This window comes from Hyperoodon ampullatus (genome assembly GCF_949752795.1).
Source record: "Hyperoodon ampullatus genome assembly, chromosome: X".
Classification (NCBI taxonomy): domain Eukaryota; kingdom Metazoa; phylum Chordata; class Mammalia; order Artiodactyla; family Ziphiidae; genus Hyperoodon; species Hyperoodon ampullatus.
This window is the reverse complement of record NC_136913.1, coordinates 115,966,481-115,988,665: the sequence shown is the minus strand read 5'-3', so window position 1 is coordinate 115,988,665 and position 22,185 is coordinate 115,966,481. Positions and strand designations below refer to the sequence as shown.

The following is a 22,185-nucleotide window of genomic DNA, read 5'->3' as shown; positions in this document are numbered from 1 at the left end:
GAATAATCATAAGCAGTATTTCAAAGTTTATGCAATCTTATTTCTTCTATTTTAGCTATTTCAGCCAAATAGTCCACGTTACAAAGAAAACAGCCAGTTTTTCTATTGAAAAAGAGTGCACTGAACTTATTGTATAGCATATATATTAAATAACACTGCAATTTAAATCATACTTTGACAGACTTTCTAATATGTAGTCACCCCTGATGTTTCCATTATTTAACTCTACTAACCGTCAGAGAGCTGACATCGAAACATAAAGGGAACACTCCTTAATACTGCCAAACACACACACAAAAACATATTCTATATTTTAGTGGTTGGCTTCTTTTCCTCCCTGAGATCAGTTCCTTTCCTATTATGACTGGGGGGAAGAATGAGAAGATAGGAAAGCAATGCCCCTCAGAGAGGGATTGCTACCAAGTAGGCAAAAGGGCAGAAACAGACTAAAGGGGCTGACATCTTTTTAAGACTTAAGGTGATTGTTGGAAGAAGGGTTTCATAGTCAAGGAAGTTTAAGAAATGCTAGTTTTCAACAGATTACTTGATTGCAGAACTTCTGACAGCCTTCCTCCGGGAAGGAGGGTATAGTAAACTTCCCAAGTTTATTGAAGTCCAGATGCCCTTTTAACTTTGGAGCAGTGGGAGAGCATCCCGATGGACTGATTTCCTTTGGAGCACACTTGGGGAGATGCTAGGTTAGTGTTGACACTAAGATTCAACAGTGCAGAAGTAAATAAGTTGATCAAGAGAATGTGAATTGTTATCCTAGTCACCTATTTGACTTTAGCTGTATGACACAACATTGCGCTACATATGATGAAGTGATTTTTTTCCCCTTTATTTTTTTTTTAGTACTCCACATTCTGTTTTAAAGGAGTTTCATTTTTAGAAGAGTAATCAAAGTATCAAAAAACTGAACTGGATTTAAATGGAACAAATGACATCAATAATCTTTATACCTTCAAAAATGCAGTTCCACAAAGAAAAAGTCATTTCTAATGGGTTCAGACAAAGATCAACAATGCCTGAAACCACTAGATGAAAGATCGAAGGGGCGCTTCACAACGGAGGGATCAACTAACCACCTGAATCCAACGTCAGACATTATGACTTGTCTGATGTGATAAAATATGGATGATATAGTCCCACCTGTGAAGTGTTCTTACCCCCCAAAATGTTGAAAATGAATTTAATCAAGCTTTACATCTAACTTCCACTTTAAAAGAAAATCTGGCGGATAGAGGGACAAATTAAATAGCATTGTGAAAAAGCAAACAGACAAATAAAACATGTGGGATATTCTACAGGACAATTAATTTGTTTTCTTCAACATGTCAATGGCATACAACAAAACAAAAACAGAAACAACAAAGACAGGGAGGAGGGAGTGCCCTAGATTACTCAAGGGAAATATAACAACCATATGTAATATGTGAACCTCCTCTGATTCACACAAACCAACTTTAAAAAGATAGTTTTGAGACAATTGGGGAAATACGAACTAGGTATTAAATAACACTGAAGACTCATTGTTAATTTATAAGGTGTAATGACATTGTGGTTAGGTAAGAAAATGTCCAACTTTTAAGAGATACATACTGAAATATGTAGAGGTGAAATGATATGAAGTCTCAGCTCTGCTTTAAAATACTTCAAGCAACAAGAATAAAAGGCATAGATGAAACGAGTGCCGCAAATTCTTGATAACTGATGAGTCAAGGTGATGGATAGACGTGTGTTACTAGTCTTTCTAATTTTGATGTTTGAAATTTTTCACAATAAAAAAATTTTTAAATGAAGTCATTTCTAGAGACAACTGCTGTCTTAAAGATTCTGCATTCCAATGACATTTTATAATATTCACAAACTGTAAAGGAGTAAGTCATCAAATAAAGATGCCATTATTTCTTAAAGCTATTTATTAGTAATTCAGTATGTTTAAAAACATGAGACTTAGGCACATTTTATAAAGGAAACTTTAAAGCTATGATAAACATATTAAGAGACATAACTATGTATGTGAACTTTAACTAAACAGAAGCCTCTGAAAAAATCTCCTTTTATTAAAAAAAAAGAATGAATAACAACATGGGGAGATTCTCAATGTTCTATTGGGGTCATGGAATTTTTCTTTAAGCGAGCTTAAACAATTTAACATTTTAAACTTAATAAGGTGTGTCATGTTCACATCTTCATTTATTTTACTAAAAGACTCCCAAATACCCTGAAGTATAAACCTCAGTATAATTGTCTTAGGTAATGAAGTTACATAGAAAGAGGAATAACTTTCAGTAACATCAGCATCCTTTATTACATTACAAATAAGTCAAATATATACTTCACTTTAACATATGAACTACTTTATATTAAAGTTTTTGATGACTGTATAAATTTGAGATGTGTTCTAAATTTAAAGCACAAAGTCAGAAGAGTAATGTTGCATAGCATAAACATAAAAGCACAGACCATTCTTTTTCCTCGCTTAATCTCCTGAAGTACAGTTTTAATATCAAAATCTCCAAATTCTGCTCTTGATGTTGTTGTGAGCTGGACTGTGCCAGAAGAAAATAACTAGAAAAGAAAAATGCAGGAACATTTAATATTCAGAATCCTTGTGAGAAAAAGATTAAACAACATAAGAACAAATATGTTACATTATTTTAATATCCTGAGAAAGATGACTTTTCCTTAATAATCAAGTACTGATTCAAATATTTTTTAATCTATTCACATCTGACTAAAACATAACCCAAAATAAGGACAATGGAATAAAACTAAGGTTGCCAGTGTGGAGCCAAGATTAAATGCTTCATTTAACAAGGAGAGTTGTTCAGCAGTGTCACCCTGTCATCTCAACTATTTTACATTTCCACAGTTTCAAAAATAGTTTAAAATGACAAATTTCCATCATAGATGCAGATGAAAATCACCTAGAGATTTTTTTTTTCAAACTAGACATGTATGGGATCTACTCCAAGGGTACATATTATGGAGAAAGCTCCCCAGGTAAATTTGATATGCATCTCTGGTTAAGAACCTCTGATATGAATAATAGAATTTAAAAAAATTTTTTTTGGCCATGCCATGTGGCTTGTGGGATCTTAGTTCCCCGACCAGGGATTGAACCCGGGCCCTCAGCAGTGAGAGCATGGACTCCTAACCGCTGGACCGCCAGGGAATTCCCTAAATAATATAATTTTTTTTAAACCTAATCATAAATGGGATGAGTAATTCAATACAATCTAGTTCAAAAATGTTTACATATGCTATATGTCAGACCCGGATCTAAGGATGCAAAGATAAGATATAGTTCTTACCCTCAAGGAATTTAAGAGTCTATTAGGGGAAAGAGGCTCATAAATGAATAACTGTAATATGGTATATGAAGTACAATAAGAAAGCATTTTACGAGGTTATAGTGGAGGCCAAACACAGCTTCCAAGACAAGTTTATAAAGCTGAAATTTTTACAGTTATGAAATCATTAATTATGGATTATCTGGAACATAGTAACTATAATTAGGATTACTTTAAATCGCACTAAATCATAAAGGCTATATTTTTTAAAATCTAGAGTTTATGAAGATTTTGGATTATAGAACTTCCAGTTATAAAATAAATAAGTCATGGGGATATAATGTACAGCATAGGAAACAGAGTCAATAATATTGTAATAACTTTGTATGGTGACAGATGGTAAGTAGTCTTATCGTGGTGATCATTTTGTAATGTATAAAAATATCGAATCACTATGTTGTATACCTGAAACTAATATAATATTGTAGTCAATTATACTTTTAAAAAAAGATTTGAGATTATAGGATACACTATTCATAATTCTAAAACACTAATGCTGGGGAGTAAAGTTCTATATTTGGTTACTAGCTAAATGATTTTCCAAAACTTGGGTTTAAAAGCACATAAAAAGAACCATACTTACCATGCACTTATAATGTGCAGCTGCCTTCTTGGCATTAAATATATGCAGTTTTCCTCTTGCTTCATTTTCTTCCTCCCCTACATGACAAAATCCACATTTAGGCCTGGTGTCACTAGGGCTGCTTCTGTGTGGAGACCTATCTCTCTGCAAATGTAAAAGAAAATGAAAAACTTGAAAAAAATCCATGAAAATATGCTATCAGTACCTCAAGCTTAGTTAACACTTCAAATGATTAACTTTACCTATCAACACAGTTCAGATGAAATATTCATGGTGCAACAAAAAGTAAGAATCTAACATTTTTCTACTTACATAGGAACTACTCTCCATTTCATCTGTTCCATGGGAGGATGTGGACCTGGTGTCTTCCGACAGCCCTTTAAAATTAGTTTTTCGCGGCCTTCCTTTGCGACTTTTCTTTTTACTTTTAGGTGATGAGGGCTCCAGTTCATGTTCATTAAAACTTTCTTCTAGATCAGCTGCTTAAAAATGAACCAAAGCTTTACATGGACCAATCTTAAAATGAGCATCAGTTCATGGGTCCTTAGAACATATGTTTCTCCTTAGAATAAAATCACCTCAAGATACGGGGAGAAATGATCTGTGGTATGTTTGATATAGTGGCCTAACATTTCATATAAATACAACAAAAATCAAATACAAAGAAATAGTTTTACTATAATCACTGTAAAATTAATTATTTCCATCAAAGTTATAATTCTATGGAAATGAGTTTTGTGATCTTAACTGTGCACATAATTCAATAAACATTTCCAAACTCTAATAAGGGAATTTTTTAGAATTAGATCTTGTATAATTTTTTTTTTTTACCATAGGTTTCAAAGAGTTTTACCTCACACTGTTGGTGAAATCAGAACAATTACCCAGAAAATAAACTTGCTATAACTTGGAAAGCTAAATGAAAATAAAGTAGGTGTATCTGTGCTGTCCAATATAGTAGCCACTGGCAACATGTGGCTTTTTAAATTTTAAGTCATTTATAATTAAATGAAATTAGGGCTTCCCTGGTGGCGCAGTGGTTGAGAGTCCGCCTGCCGATGCAGGAGACACGGGTTTGTGCCCCAGTCCGGGAAGATCCCACATGCCGCGGAGCGGCTGGGCCCGTGAGCCATGGCCGCTGAGCCTGCACGGCCGGAGCCTGTGCTCCGCAACGGGAGAGGCCACAACAGTGAGAGGCCCGCATACCGCAAAAAAAAAAAAAAAAAATTAAACCTTCAGTTTCTCAGTCACACTGACCACATTTCACGTGTTTATTAGTCACATGTGGCAAGCTGAGTCTCTACTGGACATCACAGATATAGAATGTTTCTATCATTACAGGCAAGTTCTATTGTACAGCACTCCTCTAGATAGCTCTTTAAACTATCATGAAAATCAAAAGATCAAATTCAACAAGGAAGATATCTACAAATGAACTAACCAACTGATCAAGTAATTAAACAAATATTAAGTATAAAAGGAATTTCTAACATAAGTGGTAGAAAAGCTATGGTGCAGATTGTCTGTGTATACGTTAATGGATTAAACAAAATTTATGTAGAAGTTTTAGAACTGTGCTTCCCAGTAATTTGAAAAGTATTTCTACCATTAATAGAGGTGCTTCATTCAGTTATTCACTAAAAATATTTACTGAGGGCCTACTGTATATAAGACAATGTACTTAGTGTTCAAAAAGGTATAAAAACCAAATATTCACTTGTCTTAGTGTCAAACTATAGAAAGTTTTAGGCATAGCTCTAATACCTACATTGTTTTTTCTTTTACCTTAAATTATCGACTATAATTCCACGGACTAATTTCTTCCATGAGAAAGCATATCAACTCCTCTTCTCAGATGCTGATCTTTCCTAATAAATACTTTAAAGGGTTTTTTTAAGCAATAAAAGCACATTCATTATGATAAGGAAAGGGTAATTTAATCATTGAATATACTTGAATATATAAACTCCAGGAACTGAGAGCATTAGACCATTTTGCAAAACAGTTAATAAAAATTTATATCAATGTAACTTCACCTAACTATGGTAGGATTTAAGGGAAGAAAGGGGGGGAAGGTAAAAGTGGATAGTGTTTTATAGGCAATAAAACAAATTCATGTGAATAACTCTCCCTGTGAAGACAGACAAGTCAATTAAAGATAATTCTGATCTTAACACTATAGCAAATTTCACATCAGAACATGCCACCTACTTTAAACATTCAATCTGACAATTTTTTTTTTTTTTTTTTTTTTTTTTGCGGTACGCAGGCCTCTGCTCTGGCCTCTCCCGTTGCGGAACACAGGCTCCAGATGCGCAGGCTCAGCGGCCATGGCTCACGGGCCCAGCCACCCCGCGGCATGTGGGATCTTCGCGGACCGGGGCACGAACCCGTGACCCCTGCATCGGCAGGCGGACTCTCAACCACTGCGCCACCAGGGAAGCCCCAATCTGACAATTTTTAAGACACAGAATTTCATTAAAGCTATTAGAATTACTTGCACGTGCCAAAAATTAAAATGAAAAATCATAACCAAATGTTTCAATCATCCTGATATATATTACAGCATATATGTGATATACATAATATTCTGTTATTTACAATGAAAACAAATAATCCCTAATACTATAATAACACTACATTGTTAAACACCTATAAAGAAATTACTTAACTGATTCCATTATCAGGCCAACATGGCTAGCTTTCCAGATGGCATATTTGTCTATCCTAAACATGGAATCGTTCAGTATAAAATTTTAGGGGACTTTAACAGCAATAGTTTAAAAAAAAAATCACAAAAGATTGACAGATTTAACTATATTAGACTTTTAAACTTCTGAAAGTAAAAAAAAAAAAGTGATAAAATTAGAAGGCAAACAAACTGGAAGAACATCTGCTGTATTTATGACAAAAGGATTAGTATCTTTATGGTCTGATAAGCTCATAAAAGATTAAGACCCCAACAGAAAAATGGGTGAAGCGTATGATCAAATAATTCGTAGAACATAAGTAGTTAAATATACTTTTAGGGACTTCCCTGGTGGCGCAGTGGTTAGGAATCCCCCTGCCAATGCAGGGGACACGGGTTCAATCCCTGGTCCAGGAAGATCCCACATGCCACGGAGCAACTAAGCCTGTGTGCCATAACTACTGAGCCTGCGCCCTAGAGCCTGTGAGCCACAACTACAGAGCCCACACACTGCAACTACTGAAGCCCACACGTCTAGGGCCCATGCTCCGCAACAAGAGAAGCCACCGCAGTGAGAAGCCTGCGCACCGCAACGAAGAGTAGCCCCCGCTCGCCGCAACTAGAGAAAGCCCGCGCACAGCAACAAAGATCCAACACAGCCAAAGTAAACTTTAAAATAAATAAATAAATACACTTTTAGAAAATTTGACGTCTCTAAGTCAAAGAAGTGTAAATTAAGTGATACATCATTTTCACCTATCAAAATAGCAGTCTTTAAGTAGTTGTAAAAAACTACAATAAACCCAACAAAAAATGTGTTAGAAATACAAATATAAAAGAAGCCCCACAAAAATGTTGAGATAAGCCATGCTTCTGGATGAACAGGATCAACATTAGAATGGTATCAGTTCTTGCTAACCTAATTTAATGAAATGCTGATAAAACAGAATTGAAAGTTGATTCCACAGTTTTCTGGAAGAGTAAATGTATAATACACAAGACTATCTTTTTTAAAAAAAGATATCAAAATATACCATAAAGCAACAGTAGTTAAAACACTGGCACAGGAATAGACACATGTCAGCAGAAGAGAAAGCCAGGTTGAAAAGAGACCCACATGCATATGGGAAATCAGAGTATGATAACGGTAGCATTTCAAATGAGTGGGGGAGAGACATTATGGCACAACTGGGTACCCATTTTCTAAAAATTCAGATTCCTTTTCTCATACCATATGAAAAAGTTATAGATGGATCCAAAAAATCTAATAAAATAACAAACCAGAAATGTAACAGAAGAAAATGGAAGAGATTTTTTTTTTATAATCTTGGGGTTAGGACACCTAAGAAGCCATTTAGTGGCAGGGAATTAATATCTATATTTTACAGACAGCACTTCAAACCAATTTTAAAAAGACGAACCTTGAAAGAAAAACATGCAAAGGATAGGACTGACAATTCACAGAAGAAATATAAATGACTGAAAAAACATGGGCAGAAGCACAACCTTACTAATGATAAGAGAAATGGAAATTAAATGAGATAATCAGATTCGTAAAAATTATAAGACTGATAATATCCAGCACAGTTGTAGGGAACTGGACACTCTCATACACTGTTGGTACATGTGACAGTACTTATTCCCAATGTTAAATGCACAGAGTCTCTCCTGGCATCCCCATTTCTAGGACTTTATCCTATAGAATCACTTGCATAAGTACATAAGCACATACGTATAAGGAAGATCAATGCAGTTTTATTTGTATGTGAAAAAAATAGATATAACTGATTTTTATTAAGAGAAATCCTTAAATAAACTATGGTTCTATTTATTGTATGGGATGTAACACAACTGTTAAAAAGAATGAGGTTGATCTGTATGCACAGACAGAGAAGGGTGTCTGATACATCACAGAATGAAACAAACAAGTTGCATAACATTATCTATGTATACTGTGATGCCATTGTATTACAAATAGTGCACATATGCAGATATATGTAAGATTGTACGTATGTAAGAAAGGTTCTAGGAAGATATACAAACTGTTAGTAGTAGGAACTCTACTACTACTGAGAGTGTGATTTTGGGGTGAAGAGAGGGCTTTCTGAATTACTTTAATTTTAAGAGTACTTTTGTACTATTTTAATTTTTTTAACAATGGGCTATGTACTACATTTGTATTTAAAAGAATTTATAACATCCAATGTGGTGAAAGGAGGGGGTAAAGTCAGCCACTGCTGACGGGAATATAATCTAGCACAATCTTTCTAAAAAGTAATATGGCAATGCGTATTGAGAACCTTAAAAAGATTAAACCCTTTGACCCAGTGATTTTATTTTTGGGAATTTATCCTAGAAAATATTTGAAAATTATTTGCACATGAAAATGTGAGTATGAAGCTAGTCAGAGCACCTTTGTTTAAATTTTTCATGGTTACTTATTGTTTATTTTTCCAATTCAAAACTGAAAATGTTTTAACATTCTTAAAAGTTATTTTTAATAATAATTATAAAAGAACTATCTGCATAAAAGTAGGGAGAATCTTCCTTTCCACCTTCCAATTCCATCTGCTCTGCACTCCCAGCTGGTGCCCTAGCTTCCTTGCTTCCTTTTCTTCATACTCACTCCCTTCCTCTCAAGGTACCGTTAATGCTTCTTTTCTCAATCTCAAGGGTAGAGAGCCTGGTTTTGAACCCTGGATCTGTCACAGACTGTGTGTCCTTGGACCTGAGACCTACCTCAGAGGGTTCTTGAATTAAATGAGTTAGTTCCTGTAAAGTACTTAATCTAGAACAGGGCCTGGCACATAAGACGCTCTCAATAAATGTCAGCTATTATTTTCTATGCATATGCAAATCTGTTTTAAAAGAATATACAAACAAATGGCATTCTAAGCATACTATTCTGCATCTTGCCCTTTTCCATTTAATATGTAAATGCAAATACCCAAAATATAAGAGCTAACATTTGAGCTTTTTGAGTTTTGACTATACCAGATGTGCTATGCAGTTTACATGCACTATCTCATGCAACCTCAAACAGCCCCATGAGGTTTTATCAGTCACCATCCCCATCCTCCATTTTATAGATAAGTAAATTCAGAAAAGTTAAATAATTCTGCCTAAGATCACAAAGCTAGGGAGTAGCAGAGCTGGGACAAACACATGTCAGTGAGTCACTACTATATGCTTTGGAAGTAGTAATACCCACTATCATGGAAATAAACATCTTCATATGCTCCTGCAAGTTAGAAAAAGGATAGCTATACATACGCTTATGTATGCATTGCTCTGGAAGGACACAAAAGAAACTGACAGTAGATGTTGCTTTTAGCAAAAAAATTTGGAAACTGAGATACAAGGACAAGGATGAGAGGAAAGCTTACTTACAGTCTACACTCTTTTGTATTGCTGATTTTTGTACAATGTTCATATACCTATTCAAACAAAAGAATATGGGAGAAAATAAAACCTTACCCTTGTATTCACAACTACAATTTCTAAAAATCCAGACTTGATAAGGTAGGTAGCAAAATAAGGTTGTCCTCCTTTCCTGTGTTTCCAAGTGTTCCCCACCTTTATGAGTACAGATGTCCATGTCACCTTAGAATGGCCAGGCCCTTCTCTGTTACCCTTCTGATTGCCCCTATGCGACAGGGGTTGACCAACTTACCAGGAAACCAACTCTCCCCTCCTCCTAGTATCATATAAGCCCTATCTGTCCCTTTACCAATTCTCTTCTCCCTCCTAATCAATGTTTTCCTCATCTTATATCTTCCTGGTTTAAGCCACATTTCCTTCCTTCTCCTAAATTCTCACATCACTTAACAGTATGAAGTAGAAAGGACCCCTGGACAGAAAGTCTGAAGTCTGCCACTTTCTAGGCCTTAACTTGGTGAAGTTACTTAACACTCGCAAGTCTCCTGGTATATCAAATGGGACTAATAAGAACACCTTCCTGAAAAGGCTGCTTTAAGAAAATGTTTGAGAAAAGCACTCTGTAAACTATGAAATTCTATTCAATTGTTAATTATTACTCATCATACCTTGTGTAGACTGTAAGCTCTTTGCCCACAAGGGGCTTCTTTTCTAAACTCCCCAATGTGCCCACACCCAGCAGGCACTCAATAAACATTTGTCAGAATTTTTTTTTAAGAAAAAGGCCAAGTATTAAAGTTGGGGTAAGCATTACCACATCTGCTTTGAATCTTTAGGGCAGCTACAAAAGCAAGACTGGAGGTCCTCTGCCCTGCCGTCTCCAATGGGAACGTGGTGAGCATTTGCTCTGCATGCCCCTGGTCACAAGCAAACTCTGTTTTTCCAGTAAAGTTAGCAGATAAATGATTTCTTTTAGGCATATACATATACATATACATGTGCATATATAAAAATGTAACATACATAAAATATATTATTCTTAATTAAGTGTGCCAAAATGAAATATGATAGCTGGGATTTAATTTAAAATAATCCAGGTGGAGGAAGTGGGTAAGGGTATAGATGAAACAAGACTGGCCAGGAGCTGACGGTTGCTAAAGCTGGGTGATGGGGATTTTTTTTTATGCTCTCCTCATGTCCCTACATTTTTAAAAAAATTTTTAACTTAATTTTATTATTTTTTTATACAGCAGGTCCTTATTAGTCATCAATTTTATACACATCAGTGTATATATGTCAATCCCAATCACTCAGTTCATCACACCCCCCCACCCCCCTGCCGCTTTCTCCCCTTGGTGTCCATACGTTTCTTCTCTACATCTGTGTCGCTATTTCTGCCCTGCAAACTGGTCCATCTGTACCATTTTTCTAGGTTCCACATATATGCATTAATATACGATATTGGTTTTTCTCTTTCTGACTTACTTCACTCTGTATGACAGTCTCTAGATCCATCCACGTCTCAACAAATGACCCAATTTCGTTCCTTTTTATGGCTGAGTAATATTCCATTGTATATATGTACCACAACTTCTTTATCCATTCGTCTGTCGATGGGCATTTAGGTTGCTTCCATGACCTAGCTACTGTAAACAGAGCTGCAATGAACATTGCGGTACATGTCTCTTTTTGAATTATGGTTTTCTCAGGGTATATGCCCAGTAGTGGGATTGCTTGGTCGTATGGTAGTTCTATTTTTAGTTTTTTAAGGAACCTCCATACAGTTCTCCATAGTGGCTGTATCAATCTACATTCCCACCAGCAGTGCAAGAGGGTTCCCTTTTCTCCACACCCTCTCCAGCATTTGTTGTTTGTAGATTGTCTAATGATGCCCATTCTAACTGGTGTGAGGTGATACCTCATTGTAGTTTTGATTTGCATTTCTCTAATAATTACTGATGTTGAGCAGCTTTTCGTGTGCTTCTTGGCCATCTGTATGTCCTCTTTGGAGAAATGGCTATTTAGGTCTTCTGCCCATTTTTGGATTCGGTTGTTTTTTTAATATTGAGCTGCATGAGCTCTTTGTATTTTGGAGATTAATCCTTTGTCCGCTGATTTGTTTGCAAATATTTTCCCCCATTCTGAGGGTTGTCTTTTTGCCTTGTTTGTAGTTTCCCTTGCTTTGCAAAAGCCTCTAAGTTTCATTAGGTCCCATTTGTTTATTTTTGTTTTTATCTCCATTACTCTAGGAGGTGGATCAAAAAAGATCTTGCTGTGATTTATGTCAAAGAGTGTTCTTCCTATGTTTTCCTCTAAGAGTTTTATAGTGTCTGGTCTTACATTTAGGTCTCTAATCTATTTTGAGTTTATTTTTGTGTATGGTGTTAGGGAGTGTTCTAATTTCATTCTTTTACATATAGATGTCCAGTTTTCCCAGCACCACTTATTGAAGAGACTGTCTTTTCTCCATTGTATATCTTTGCCTCCTTTGTCATAGATTAGTTGACCATAGGTGCGTGGGTTTATCTCTGGGCTTTCTATCCTGTTCCATTGATCTATGTTTCTGTTTTTGTGCCAGTACCATATTGTCTTGATTACTGTAGCTTTGTAGTATAGTCTGAAGTCAGGAAGTCTGATTCCCCCAGCTCCGTTTTTTTCCCTCAAGACTGCTTTGGCTATTCGGGGTCTTTTGTGTCTCCATACAAATTTTAAGATTTTTTGTTCTAGTTCTGTAAAAAATGCTATTGGTAATTTGATAGGGATTGCACTGAATCTGTAGATTGCTTTGGGTAGTATAGTCATTTTCACAATGTTGATTCTTCCAATCCAAGAACGTGGTATATCTCTCCACCTGTTTGTATCATCTTTAATTTCTTTCATCAGTGTCTTATAGTTTTCTGCATACAGGTCTTTTGTCTCCCTAGGTAGGTTTATTCCTAGGTATTTTATTCTTATTGTTGCAATGGTAAATGGGAGTGTTTCCTTAATTTCTTTCAGATTTTTCATCCTTAGTGTATAGGAATACAAGAGATTTCTGTGCATTAATTTTGTATCCTGCAACTTTACCAAATTCATTGATTAGCCCTAGTAGTTTTCTGATGTCATCTTTAAGATACTCTATGTATAGTATCATGTCATCTGCAAACAGTGACAGTTTTACTTCTTCTTTTCCAATTTGTATTCCTTTTATTTCTTTTTCTTCTCTGATTGCCGTGGTTAGGACTTCCAAAACCATGTTGAATAACAGTGGAGAGAGTGGACATCCTTGTCTTGTTCCTGATCTTAGAGGAAATGGTTTCAGTTTTTCACCACTGAGAATGATGTTTGCTGCGGGTTTGTCGTATATGGCCTTTATTATGTTGAGGCAGGTTCCCTCTATGCCCACTTTCTGGAGAGTTTTTATCATAAATGGGTGTTGAATTTTGTCAAAAGCCTTTTCTGCATCTATTGAGATGATCATATGGTTTTTCTGCTTCAATTTGTTAATATGGTGTATCACGTTGATTGATTTGCATATACTGAAGAATCCTTGCATCCCTGGGATAAATCCCACTCGATCATGGTGTCTGATTCTTTTAATGTGTTGTTGGATTCTGTTTGCTAGTATTTTGTTGAGGATTTTTGCATCTATATTCATCAGTGATATTGGTCTGTAATTTTCTTCTTTTGTAGGATCTGTCTGGTTTTGGTATCAGGGTGATGGTGACCTCACAGAATGAGTTTGGGAGTGTTCCTTCCTCTGCAATTTTTTGGAAGAGTTTGAGAAGGATGGGTGTTATCTCTTTTCTAAATGTTTGATAGAATTCACCTCTGAAGCCATCTGGTCCGGGACTTTTGTTGGAAGATTTTTAATCACAGTTTCAATTTCATTACTTGTGACTGGTCTGTTCATATTTTCTATTTCTTCCTGGTTCAGTCTTGGAAGGTTATACCTTTCTAAGAATTTGTCCATTTCTTCCAGGTTGTCCATTTTATTGGCATAGAGTTGCTTATAGTAGTCTCTTAGGATGCTTTGTATTTCTGCGGTGTCTATTGTAACTTCTCCTTGTTCATTTCTAATTTTATTGATTTGAGTCCTCTCCCTCTTTTTCCCGATGAGTCTGGCTAATGGTTTATCAATTTTGTTTATCTTCTCAAAGAACCAGCTTTTAGTTTTATTGATCTTTGCTATTGTTTTCTTTGTTTCTCTTTCATTTATTTCTGCTCTGATCTTTATGGTTTCTTTCCTTCTACTAACTTTGTGTTTTGTTCTTCTTTCTCTAGTTCCTTTAGGTGTAAGTTTAGATTGTTTGAGATTTCTCTTGTTTCTTGAGGTAGGCCTGTATAGCTATAAACTTCCCTCTTAGAACTGATTTTGCTGCATCCCATAGGTTTTGGATCATCATGTTTTCATTGTCATTTGTCTCCAGGTATTTTCTGATTTCCTCTTTGATTTCTTCAGTGATCTCCTGGGTATTTAGTAACGTATTGTTTAGCCTCCATGTGTTTGCGTTTTTTACGTTTCTTTCCCTGTAATTCATTTCTAATCTCATAGCGTTGTGGTCAGAAAAGATGTTTGATATGATTTCAATTTTCTTAAATTTACTGAGGCTTGATTTGTGACCCAAGATGTGATCTGTCCTGGAGAATGTTCCATGCGCACTTGAGAAGAAAGTGTAATCTGCTGTTTTTGGATGGAATGTCCTATAAATATCAATTAAATCTCTCTGGTCTATTGTGTCATTTAAAGCTTGTGTTTCCTTATTAATTTTCTGTTTGGATGATCTGTCCATTGGTGTAAGTGAGGTATTAAAGTCCCCCACTATTATTGTGTTACTGTCGTTTTCCTCTTTTATAGCTGTTAGCAGTTGTCTTATGTATTGAGGTGCTCCTATGTTGGGTGCATATATATTTATAATTGTTATATCTTCTTCTTGGATTGATCCCTTGATCAGTATGTAGTGTCCTTCCTTGTCTCTTGTAACATTCTTTATTTTAAAGTCTATTTTATCTGATATGAGTATTGCTACTCTAGCTTTCTTCGGACTTCCATTTGCCTAGAATATCTTTTTCCATCCCCTCACTTTCAGTCTGTATGTGTCCCTAGATCTGAAGTGGGTCTCTTGTAGACAGCATATAGATGGGTCTTGTTTTTGTATCCATTCAGCGAGCCTGTGTCTTTTGGTTGGAGCATTTAATCCATTCATGTTTAAGGTAATTATCAATATGTATATTCCTATGACCATTTTCTTAACTGTTTTGGGTCTGTTTTTGTAGGCCCTTTTCTTCTCTTGTGTTTCTCACTTAGAGAAGTTCCTTTAGCATTTGCTGTAGAGCTGGTTTGGTGGTGCTGAATTCTCTTAGCTTTTGCTTGTCTGTAAAGCTTTTGATTTCTCCATCGAATTTGAATGAGGTCCTTGCCAGGTAGCGTAATCTTGGTTGTAGGTTCTTCCCTTTCATCACTTTAAGTATATCATGCCACTCCCTTCTGGCCTGTAGAGTTTCTGCTGAGAAACCAGCTGTTAACCTTACGGGAGTTCCCTTGTATATTATTTGTCGTTTTTCCCTTGTTGCTTTCAATAATCTTTCTTTGTCTTTAATTTTTGCCCATTTGATTACTATGTGTCTCGGTGTGTTTCTCCTTGGGTTTATCCTGTATGGGACTCTCTGTGCTTCCTGGACTTGGGTGGCTATTTCCTTTCCCATGTTAGGGAAGTTTTCTACTATAATCTCTTCAAATATTTTCTCGGGTCCTTTCTCTCTCTCTTCTCCTTCTGGGACCCCTATAATGCAAATGTTGTTCCGTTTAATGTTGTCCCAGAGGTCTCTTAGGCTGTTTTCATTTCTTTTCATTCTTTTTCTTTATTCTGTTCCACAGCAGTGAATTCCACCATTCTGTCTTACAGGTCACTTATCTGTTCTTCGGCCTCAGTTGTTCTGCTATTGACTCCTTCTAGTGTAGTTTTCATTTCAGTTATTGTATTGTTCATCTCTGTTTGTTTGTTCTTTAATTCTTCTAGGTCTTTGTTAAACATTTCTTGCATCTTCTCGATCTTTGCCTCCATTCTTCTTCCAAGGTCCTGGATCATCTTCACTATCATTATTCTGAATTCTTTTTCTGGAAGGTTGCCTATCTCCACTTTATTTAGTTGTTTTTCTGGGGTCTTATCTTGTTCCTTCATCTGGTACATAGCCCTCTGCCTTTTCATCTTGTCTATCTTACTGTGAATTGGGCCTTTTTTTCAAACATACTTTTGCGTATGTTTCACACTTCCTATAATGCCAGTTTATAAAGTGCGCTACAACAAAGATGAGTGTAAATAATGCCTAGCACAGCACTTTGCACATGGGTAGTCAACAAATCTGGTGAATCAAAGAAAGAATATGGAGTCAATTCTAGCAAAGAGCACAGTTTGAATAAATTACTAAAATTTTCCAAGTTAAATCACATAGTTTAAATTCTATTATCTTCCAAGGAAGAGCACATGAAAAGATGAGTGGTAAGAGAGGTAGGTAGAGTTTTCAAGGAGTAATGGTTACAACCATAATGATACAGAATGTAGTATTTACTGAGCAACTTACTATGTGCCAGGCACATTGCTAAGAGCTTCACATGCATCATTTCATTTAATTCTTACAATAATCCTACAAGGTGGGGTTTTTTAATCCCCATTTTACAGATGCAGTATTAAGGTTCTAAGAGATACTAAATAGCTTGCCCAAGATCACGTGACTAGTAAGTGGCAGAGCTAAGATTCAAACATACATCTGAATTCAAAGCCCATGTTCAACCAGTGTACAAAACTGCCTTTCCAGTACCTAATAAATCTATTCAATGCACCTAAATTTAAAAGGTTTTTAAACACTTTTGATGCCATATTAAAATCTCCCTAAACTTCCACTTAATAAAAGTAATGAAGAGTGGAAACTGCAGCATAATCTAGAGAAAAAGAACAAGGGAAAGAAAATATTAAGGGACTATTAAACCAGGCAAAGGCTTGAATCTACATAAATGACAACACACTTTCAACATACTTCCAATATAACTATTTCCTGAAACATAAACTGAGTTACATGATTTGACAAACACCTCTAATAAAGCTCCCAAATTGTACATTAGGGGCTCCACCAAGTCCCTGATTTGTTTACACTGTCTCAGAACACCTGGGATTTTATGGTGACTGTAATTGTGGCACTTATCACTAATTTCAGACTTATAAAAATCTGTAAAAAAAATTCCTATATACCCTTCACCCAAATGTTAATATCTTACCACATATACTTTATCATTCATTCTCTCTATCCATATACCTTTTTCTGAAAGGTTAAAGAGTAAGATGCAAACATGATGCCCCTTTATCTCTAAGTATTTCCATGTATCACCACTGTATTTTAATCAGTTAGTCACATATCTGCTGCTAAATTCTGTAACTCCCCACAGAGTGAAACCCTGTTTTATTAATTCATCTTTCTCTACTGACACCCGGCACAAGAGAAGCTACAGGACAAGAAGTGTCACCCAAAAACAAGTGACACGTTAAATACCATTCTTAGTTTCAAGCCAAAGAAAATGAAGAAGTTACAAACATTTCTTGAGTACCCATCCCATGCAAAACATTCTATATTGGGTAATTTAAGAAATATAATAAACCACAAGTTTGGCTCCTTACAATTAAGAATTTAAACTGAGCTGAGGTTATGTTTGTGATGATGACTTACATTCTACACATTCTTGCTGTGAATATCTAACACCCAGCATCGACTCTAGATACTGTTTTCTATCTCTTCACAGATTACTTTGCTCCATATAAATTATTTAATGCAAAGACCTTAATACCCTTAATGAAAATGATTTTAAAAGAACCACCATTCATTTGTAATCACAGTTCCTTATAAGTAGTCATATGTTTAGTGATGACAAATTATCATATTAAAGTACTTCTACAAAATACAGACTGGCATCTGGTACAAGCTAAAGCTATTTGCTATTGCCAACATTTGACATTTTTGAAATATTGCTTTAAAAAAAAGTAAAAGGGCTTCCCTGGTGGTGCAGTGGTTAAGAATCCGCCTGCCAATGCAGGGGACACGGGTTTGAGCCCTGGTCCAGGAAGATCCCACATGCTGCAGAGCAACTAAGCCCGTGAGCCACAACTACTGAGCCTGCGCTCTAGAGCCTGCGAGCCACAACTACTGAAGCCCGTGCACCTAGAGCCCGTGCTCTGCAACAAGAGAAGCCACCACAATGAGAAGCCCACGCACCACAGTGAAGAGTAGCCCCCCTCACCACAACTAGAGAAAGCCCACGCGCAGCAACGAAGACCCAACGCAGCCAAAAATAAATAAATAAATTAAATTAAGTTATTTTTTAAAAAAGGTAAAGAATATACCTATTATCTAAACACAGGCCAATGGGGGGGAACATAAGATGTAGGATTTAATTCTGGCTATTCCAGTCCATTTCTAACATATAGGAGGGCACTACACCATTTTAAGCACTCAATCACCACATGTGGCTAGTGGCTACCATATTGGACAGTGCAAATATAGAACATTTCCATCATCACAGAAAGTTCTGCTAGACAGCATTGTTGAGCCATTAATTCTCCATTCCCTTGTAAAAAGCCCTGCACCGCTGAGGTCCATGTCATTCAACTAAACCACTGCTTCCCAAATTTAATATGCATACAAACCACCTGGGATCTTGTTTAAATTCCTATTAAGTAGGTCAGGGGTGGGGCTTCAGATCAGGCATTTCTAACAAACTCCCAGATGACGTCCATTCTGCTGGTCCACAGACTATGCTACCTTCTTCCTCTCCTACTTGCTAATAATTGCCAACTCCCAATCATTCCACTCACACATCACTTTCTTTAGCACACAGCTCACAGCCCTCTTCTCCATCCTGACCCCTGCCCATCATGCTGGGTGATTTCACTATCCACATGGACAATCCAAGCAACACCTAGCCATTCAGTTCCTTAATCTTCACTGATGTCCTCCACCAACCACCTAATCCCTATAATCATACCCAGATACCTCATAATCACCTAAAAGGATTCTACCTCTGAAATCACTATATCATACTTTGGGACCACAGATGATTGCTTTCCCAAGTACTTTCATTCTCACTGTTCTTCAATCTTACCAGGATCTCCAGTCTATTAATTCCTTTCAGTTTCTTTACTCTCACAAATATTCTAAACTCCCTTATCCCTTTACTCCTTTGTTGAACCCACTTGGAAAAATTCCGATTCTGAATGAACCAACTAGATACTTTCTCTATTCTACACCCAGGATCCTGTAATGCTGTAGGAAATGTCACACAACCTGACTGGTGGCATCACTTTATAAATTCATGGTTACCAACCTCAACTGGTCCAATTCAGTCCGGAAACTTTACATTTCTCTAGGCAAACTTCCTCCCCTGGTCTTCACAAGTATTCTTTCAAAACAACTTCTCTCTCCTTCAACTTCCAAACCTCACCCCTCTCCCTACATTCTCCGTCACAGAGAAAACAGACCTGATAGGAACCACTTATCCTCTTCCTTCTCTCCTATTACAGTGGAAAGGTCCTCCTTATCACAGGGCAATTGTTCCACTTGTGCCTGAATCCTCCTTCTTGTACCTTCAATCTCTTGTCCATTGGATCCTTTCTTGTAAGCATTAACAACTAACCCCCCCCACCAAAAAAAAAAGGCCAACGAAGTGAAAGAAACCAATCTGAAAAGGCTACATACTGTATGATTCCAACTATATGACATTCTGGAAAAGGCAAAAGTATGGAGATGGTAAAGAGATTCTCAAATTTAATATTTCAAAGCACAGTTCATATTATATCAAGCCGACATGACAGACTGAATTACATAGTATTTATCGTTTTAAGTATTAGCAAAGTAGATACTGAGCCACAAATGGCAAAAACGATCAAGAAATTGCCGAAGGTATCAATTCCTCTTTGCTGTATAGATTAGTGCCATACAATTCTCAATGACAGTCCCTGAAATACAATCCTATAAACCCCCACCATAAATTAGAATATATGTTTCCCATTAGAATAATGAAATAATTGGAAGTTCTGTTTCTGACAAAGCACTCAATATCTAATAAATTCAAGCTAGATGAATGTGGTAAAAGTCAAAATTCAATAAATAGAAACTCTGTCATACTTTTAAACTGTAACATTATGCTTTCATGTTCTACAAGATGAGTATAAACATACTACATATGTCAATAATACAGGGAACCCAAATGTGCTACCAAACTATACACTGAACCCAAAATTCAAATCAGTCGTATCACAAATTTGAATTGTAGTATTCCTGCCAGTTATATTGAAAGAAAAGTCCTCTTGGGACTTCCCTGGCAGTCCAGTGGTTAAGATTTCACCTTCCAATGCAGGGGAGGCGGATTTGACCCCTGGTCGGGGAGCTAAGATCCCACATGCCTCGGGGCCAAAAAACCAAAACAGAAAACAGAAGCAATGTTGTAAAAAATTCAATAAAGACTTTAAAAATGGTCCACATGAAAAAATCTTAAAAAAAGGAAAGCCCTCCTGAAAAGTATGAATTTAGATCTTCCTCATTAAAAAGGTTCTCAAAGCAAAAAGTGGTCAAAATTGGGGCTTCCCTGGTGGCGCAGTGGTTGAGAGTCCGCCTGCCGATGCAGGGGACACGGGTTCGTGCCCCGGTCTGGGAGGATCCCACATGCCGCGGAGCGGCTGGGCCCGTGAGCCATGGCCGCTGGGCCTGCGCGTCCGGAGCCTGTGCTCCGCGATGGGAGAGGCCACAACAGTGAGAGGCCCGCGTACCGCAAAAAAAAAAAAAAAAAAAAAAAAAAAAAAAGTGGTCAAAATTGTTTTATGTAGTCTGTACTGACTTATCTCTACCACTAGATGGTACTATCAGCTTCAGAAACTGAGGGAATAAAAGGGAAGATGACTATATTAATCATTGTTGCCACCCTCAAATATCCTGCCCCAGTATGCTGACACACTTGTATTCGTCAGATTATTAAGTCTCAATCCTTTCCTTACCATATATGCTCACTACAATTGTGAAGAGAATCAAATAAATCCGCTGTTAAAACCTGAAACAATGAAAGGTGGGAAAGCTTACTCTTAACCTTTCACGAAAGGTTTTTCAATTCAATTACAGAATTAAGTGAGGAAAAAACTGAAGGAAAACACTATAAAGTTTATCAGTTGTACTTTATCACCTCAAAAACATTCTGTTCTTATTATTTGTCCAATATGTTTACCTTAATGACAAGTTTTTGCTAAACACTGAATTTTTAACCAGCACTTCTGAAGTATTTAGACTAATCTGGTCGTGAAGGGGAAACAATACTATTTTGTATTATAAAACCAAGATCTAAGAGATCAAAAAGGGCCACAGATTTTAATATGGCAACACTGATAACTAGGTAAGTCTTTATAAAAGCAACAACTTCCTAAAACAACAGGCTCAAACCATTCTTAATTCTAAGCAACATGTTCTCAGAAGCTAACAAAAACTTTAAAGATCTCTAATCTAAATGGAAGGATAGAACAATCTCAGATTAAATCTAAGCCTTTTTATATTTTGATACTAGTAAAAGTATCAAAACCATCTGTTTGAAAAGGTTTGAAACAAGTCAGAATTCAATTTGAGAACTTTCCCATACCTTTTAAAGACCAACTACAGCTTGGCTAACTATACATAAACATGACTATCCTGGTTTTGTATAAATTTAAGTGGAAATAAACTATAAAACAATTTTAAAACTTTGTATTTTAAAATTGATTACCTCTTATGAACATGTCTGTATTAAGAAAAAAAAGTACTACAATGTGAATAAAAATTTAACAGAAAGCCTGTTTATCACAAAATGCACTAGTATCCCCAGTTCACGTTTTCTTTATCTGACAGTAGCAAGGTTTCTAATTATTACCTTTACAATCTACTAACATACTTACCTAAACACAGAAATCCGTAACCACTAGCATCATTTCCCCCTAAAGATAAATACATTCTCAACATATTCTTCATAAGAATTTTGGGGTAAAAGTTTTCTTAAAAATTCAGATCTTTTTCACTATGTACATTAGTTTATCTGAATGCTTCTCTCTCTTTTTTCCCCTTCATTATGGTTCATTCATAACTTGAGTAATTTTTATAGTGCTTAAACTTAAAAGCAAACAGAACGTGTTCTCTCT

At 36.2% G+C, this 22,185-nt stretch overlaps 1 protein-coding gene across 1 annotated transcript in view; it reads right to left on the bottom strand.

The window, feature by feature from the left end:
• Positions 1-22,185, bottom strand: part of PHF6 (PHD finger protein 6) — a gene marked incomplete at both ends in the record, with an annotated part of 45,470 nt that overhangs the window by 8,497 nt on the left and 14,788 nt on the right. The window contains 3 exons of the mRNA XM_079727076.1: positions 2,470-2,574; positions 3,943-4,086; positions 4,255-4,421. Of these exons, the coding sequence (XP_079583202.1) occupies positions 2,470-2,574; positions 3,943-4,086; positions 4,255-4,421 (416 nt within the window). The remainder of the gene's footprint in view (positions 1-2,469; positions 2,575-3,942; positions 4,087-4,254; positions 4,422-22,185) is intronic.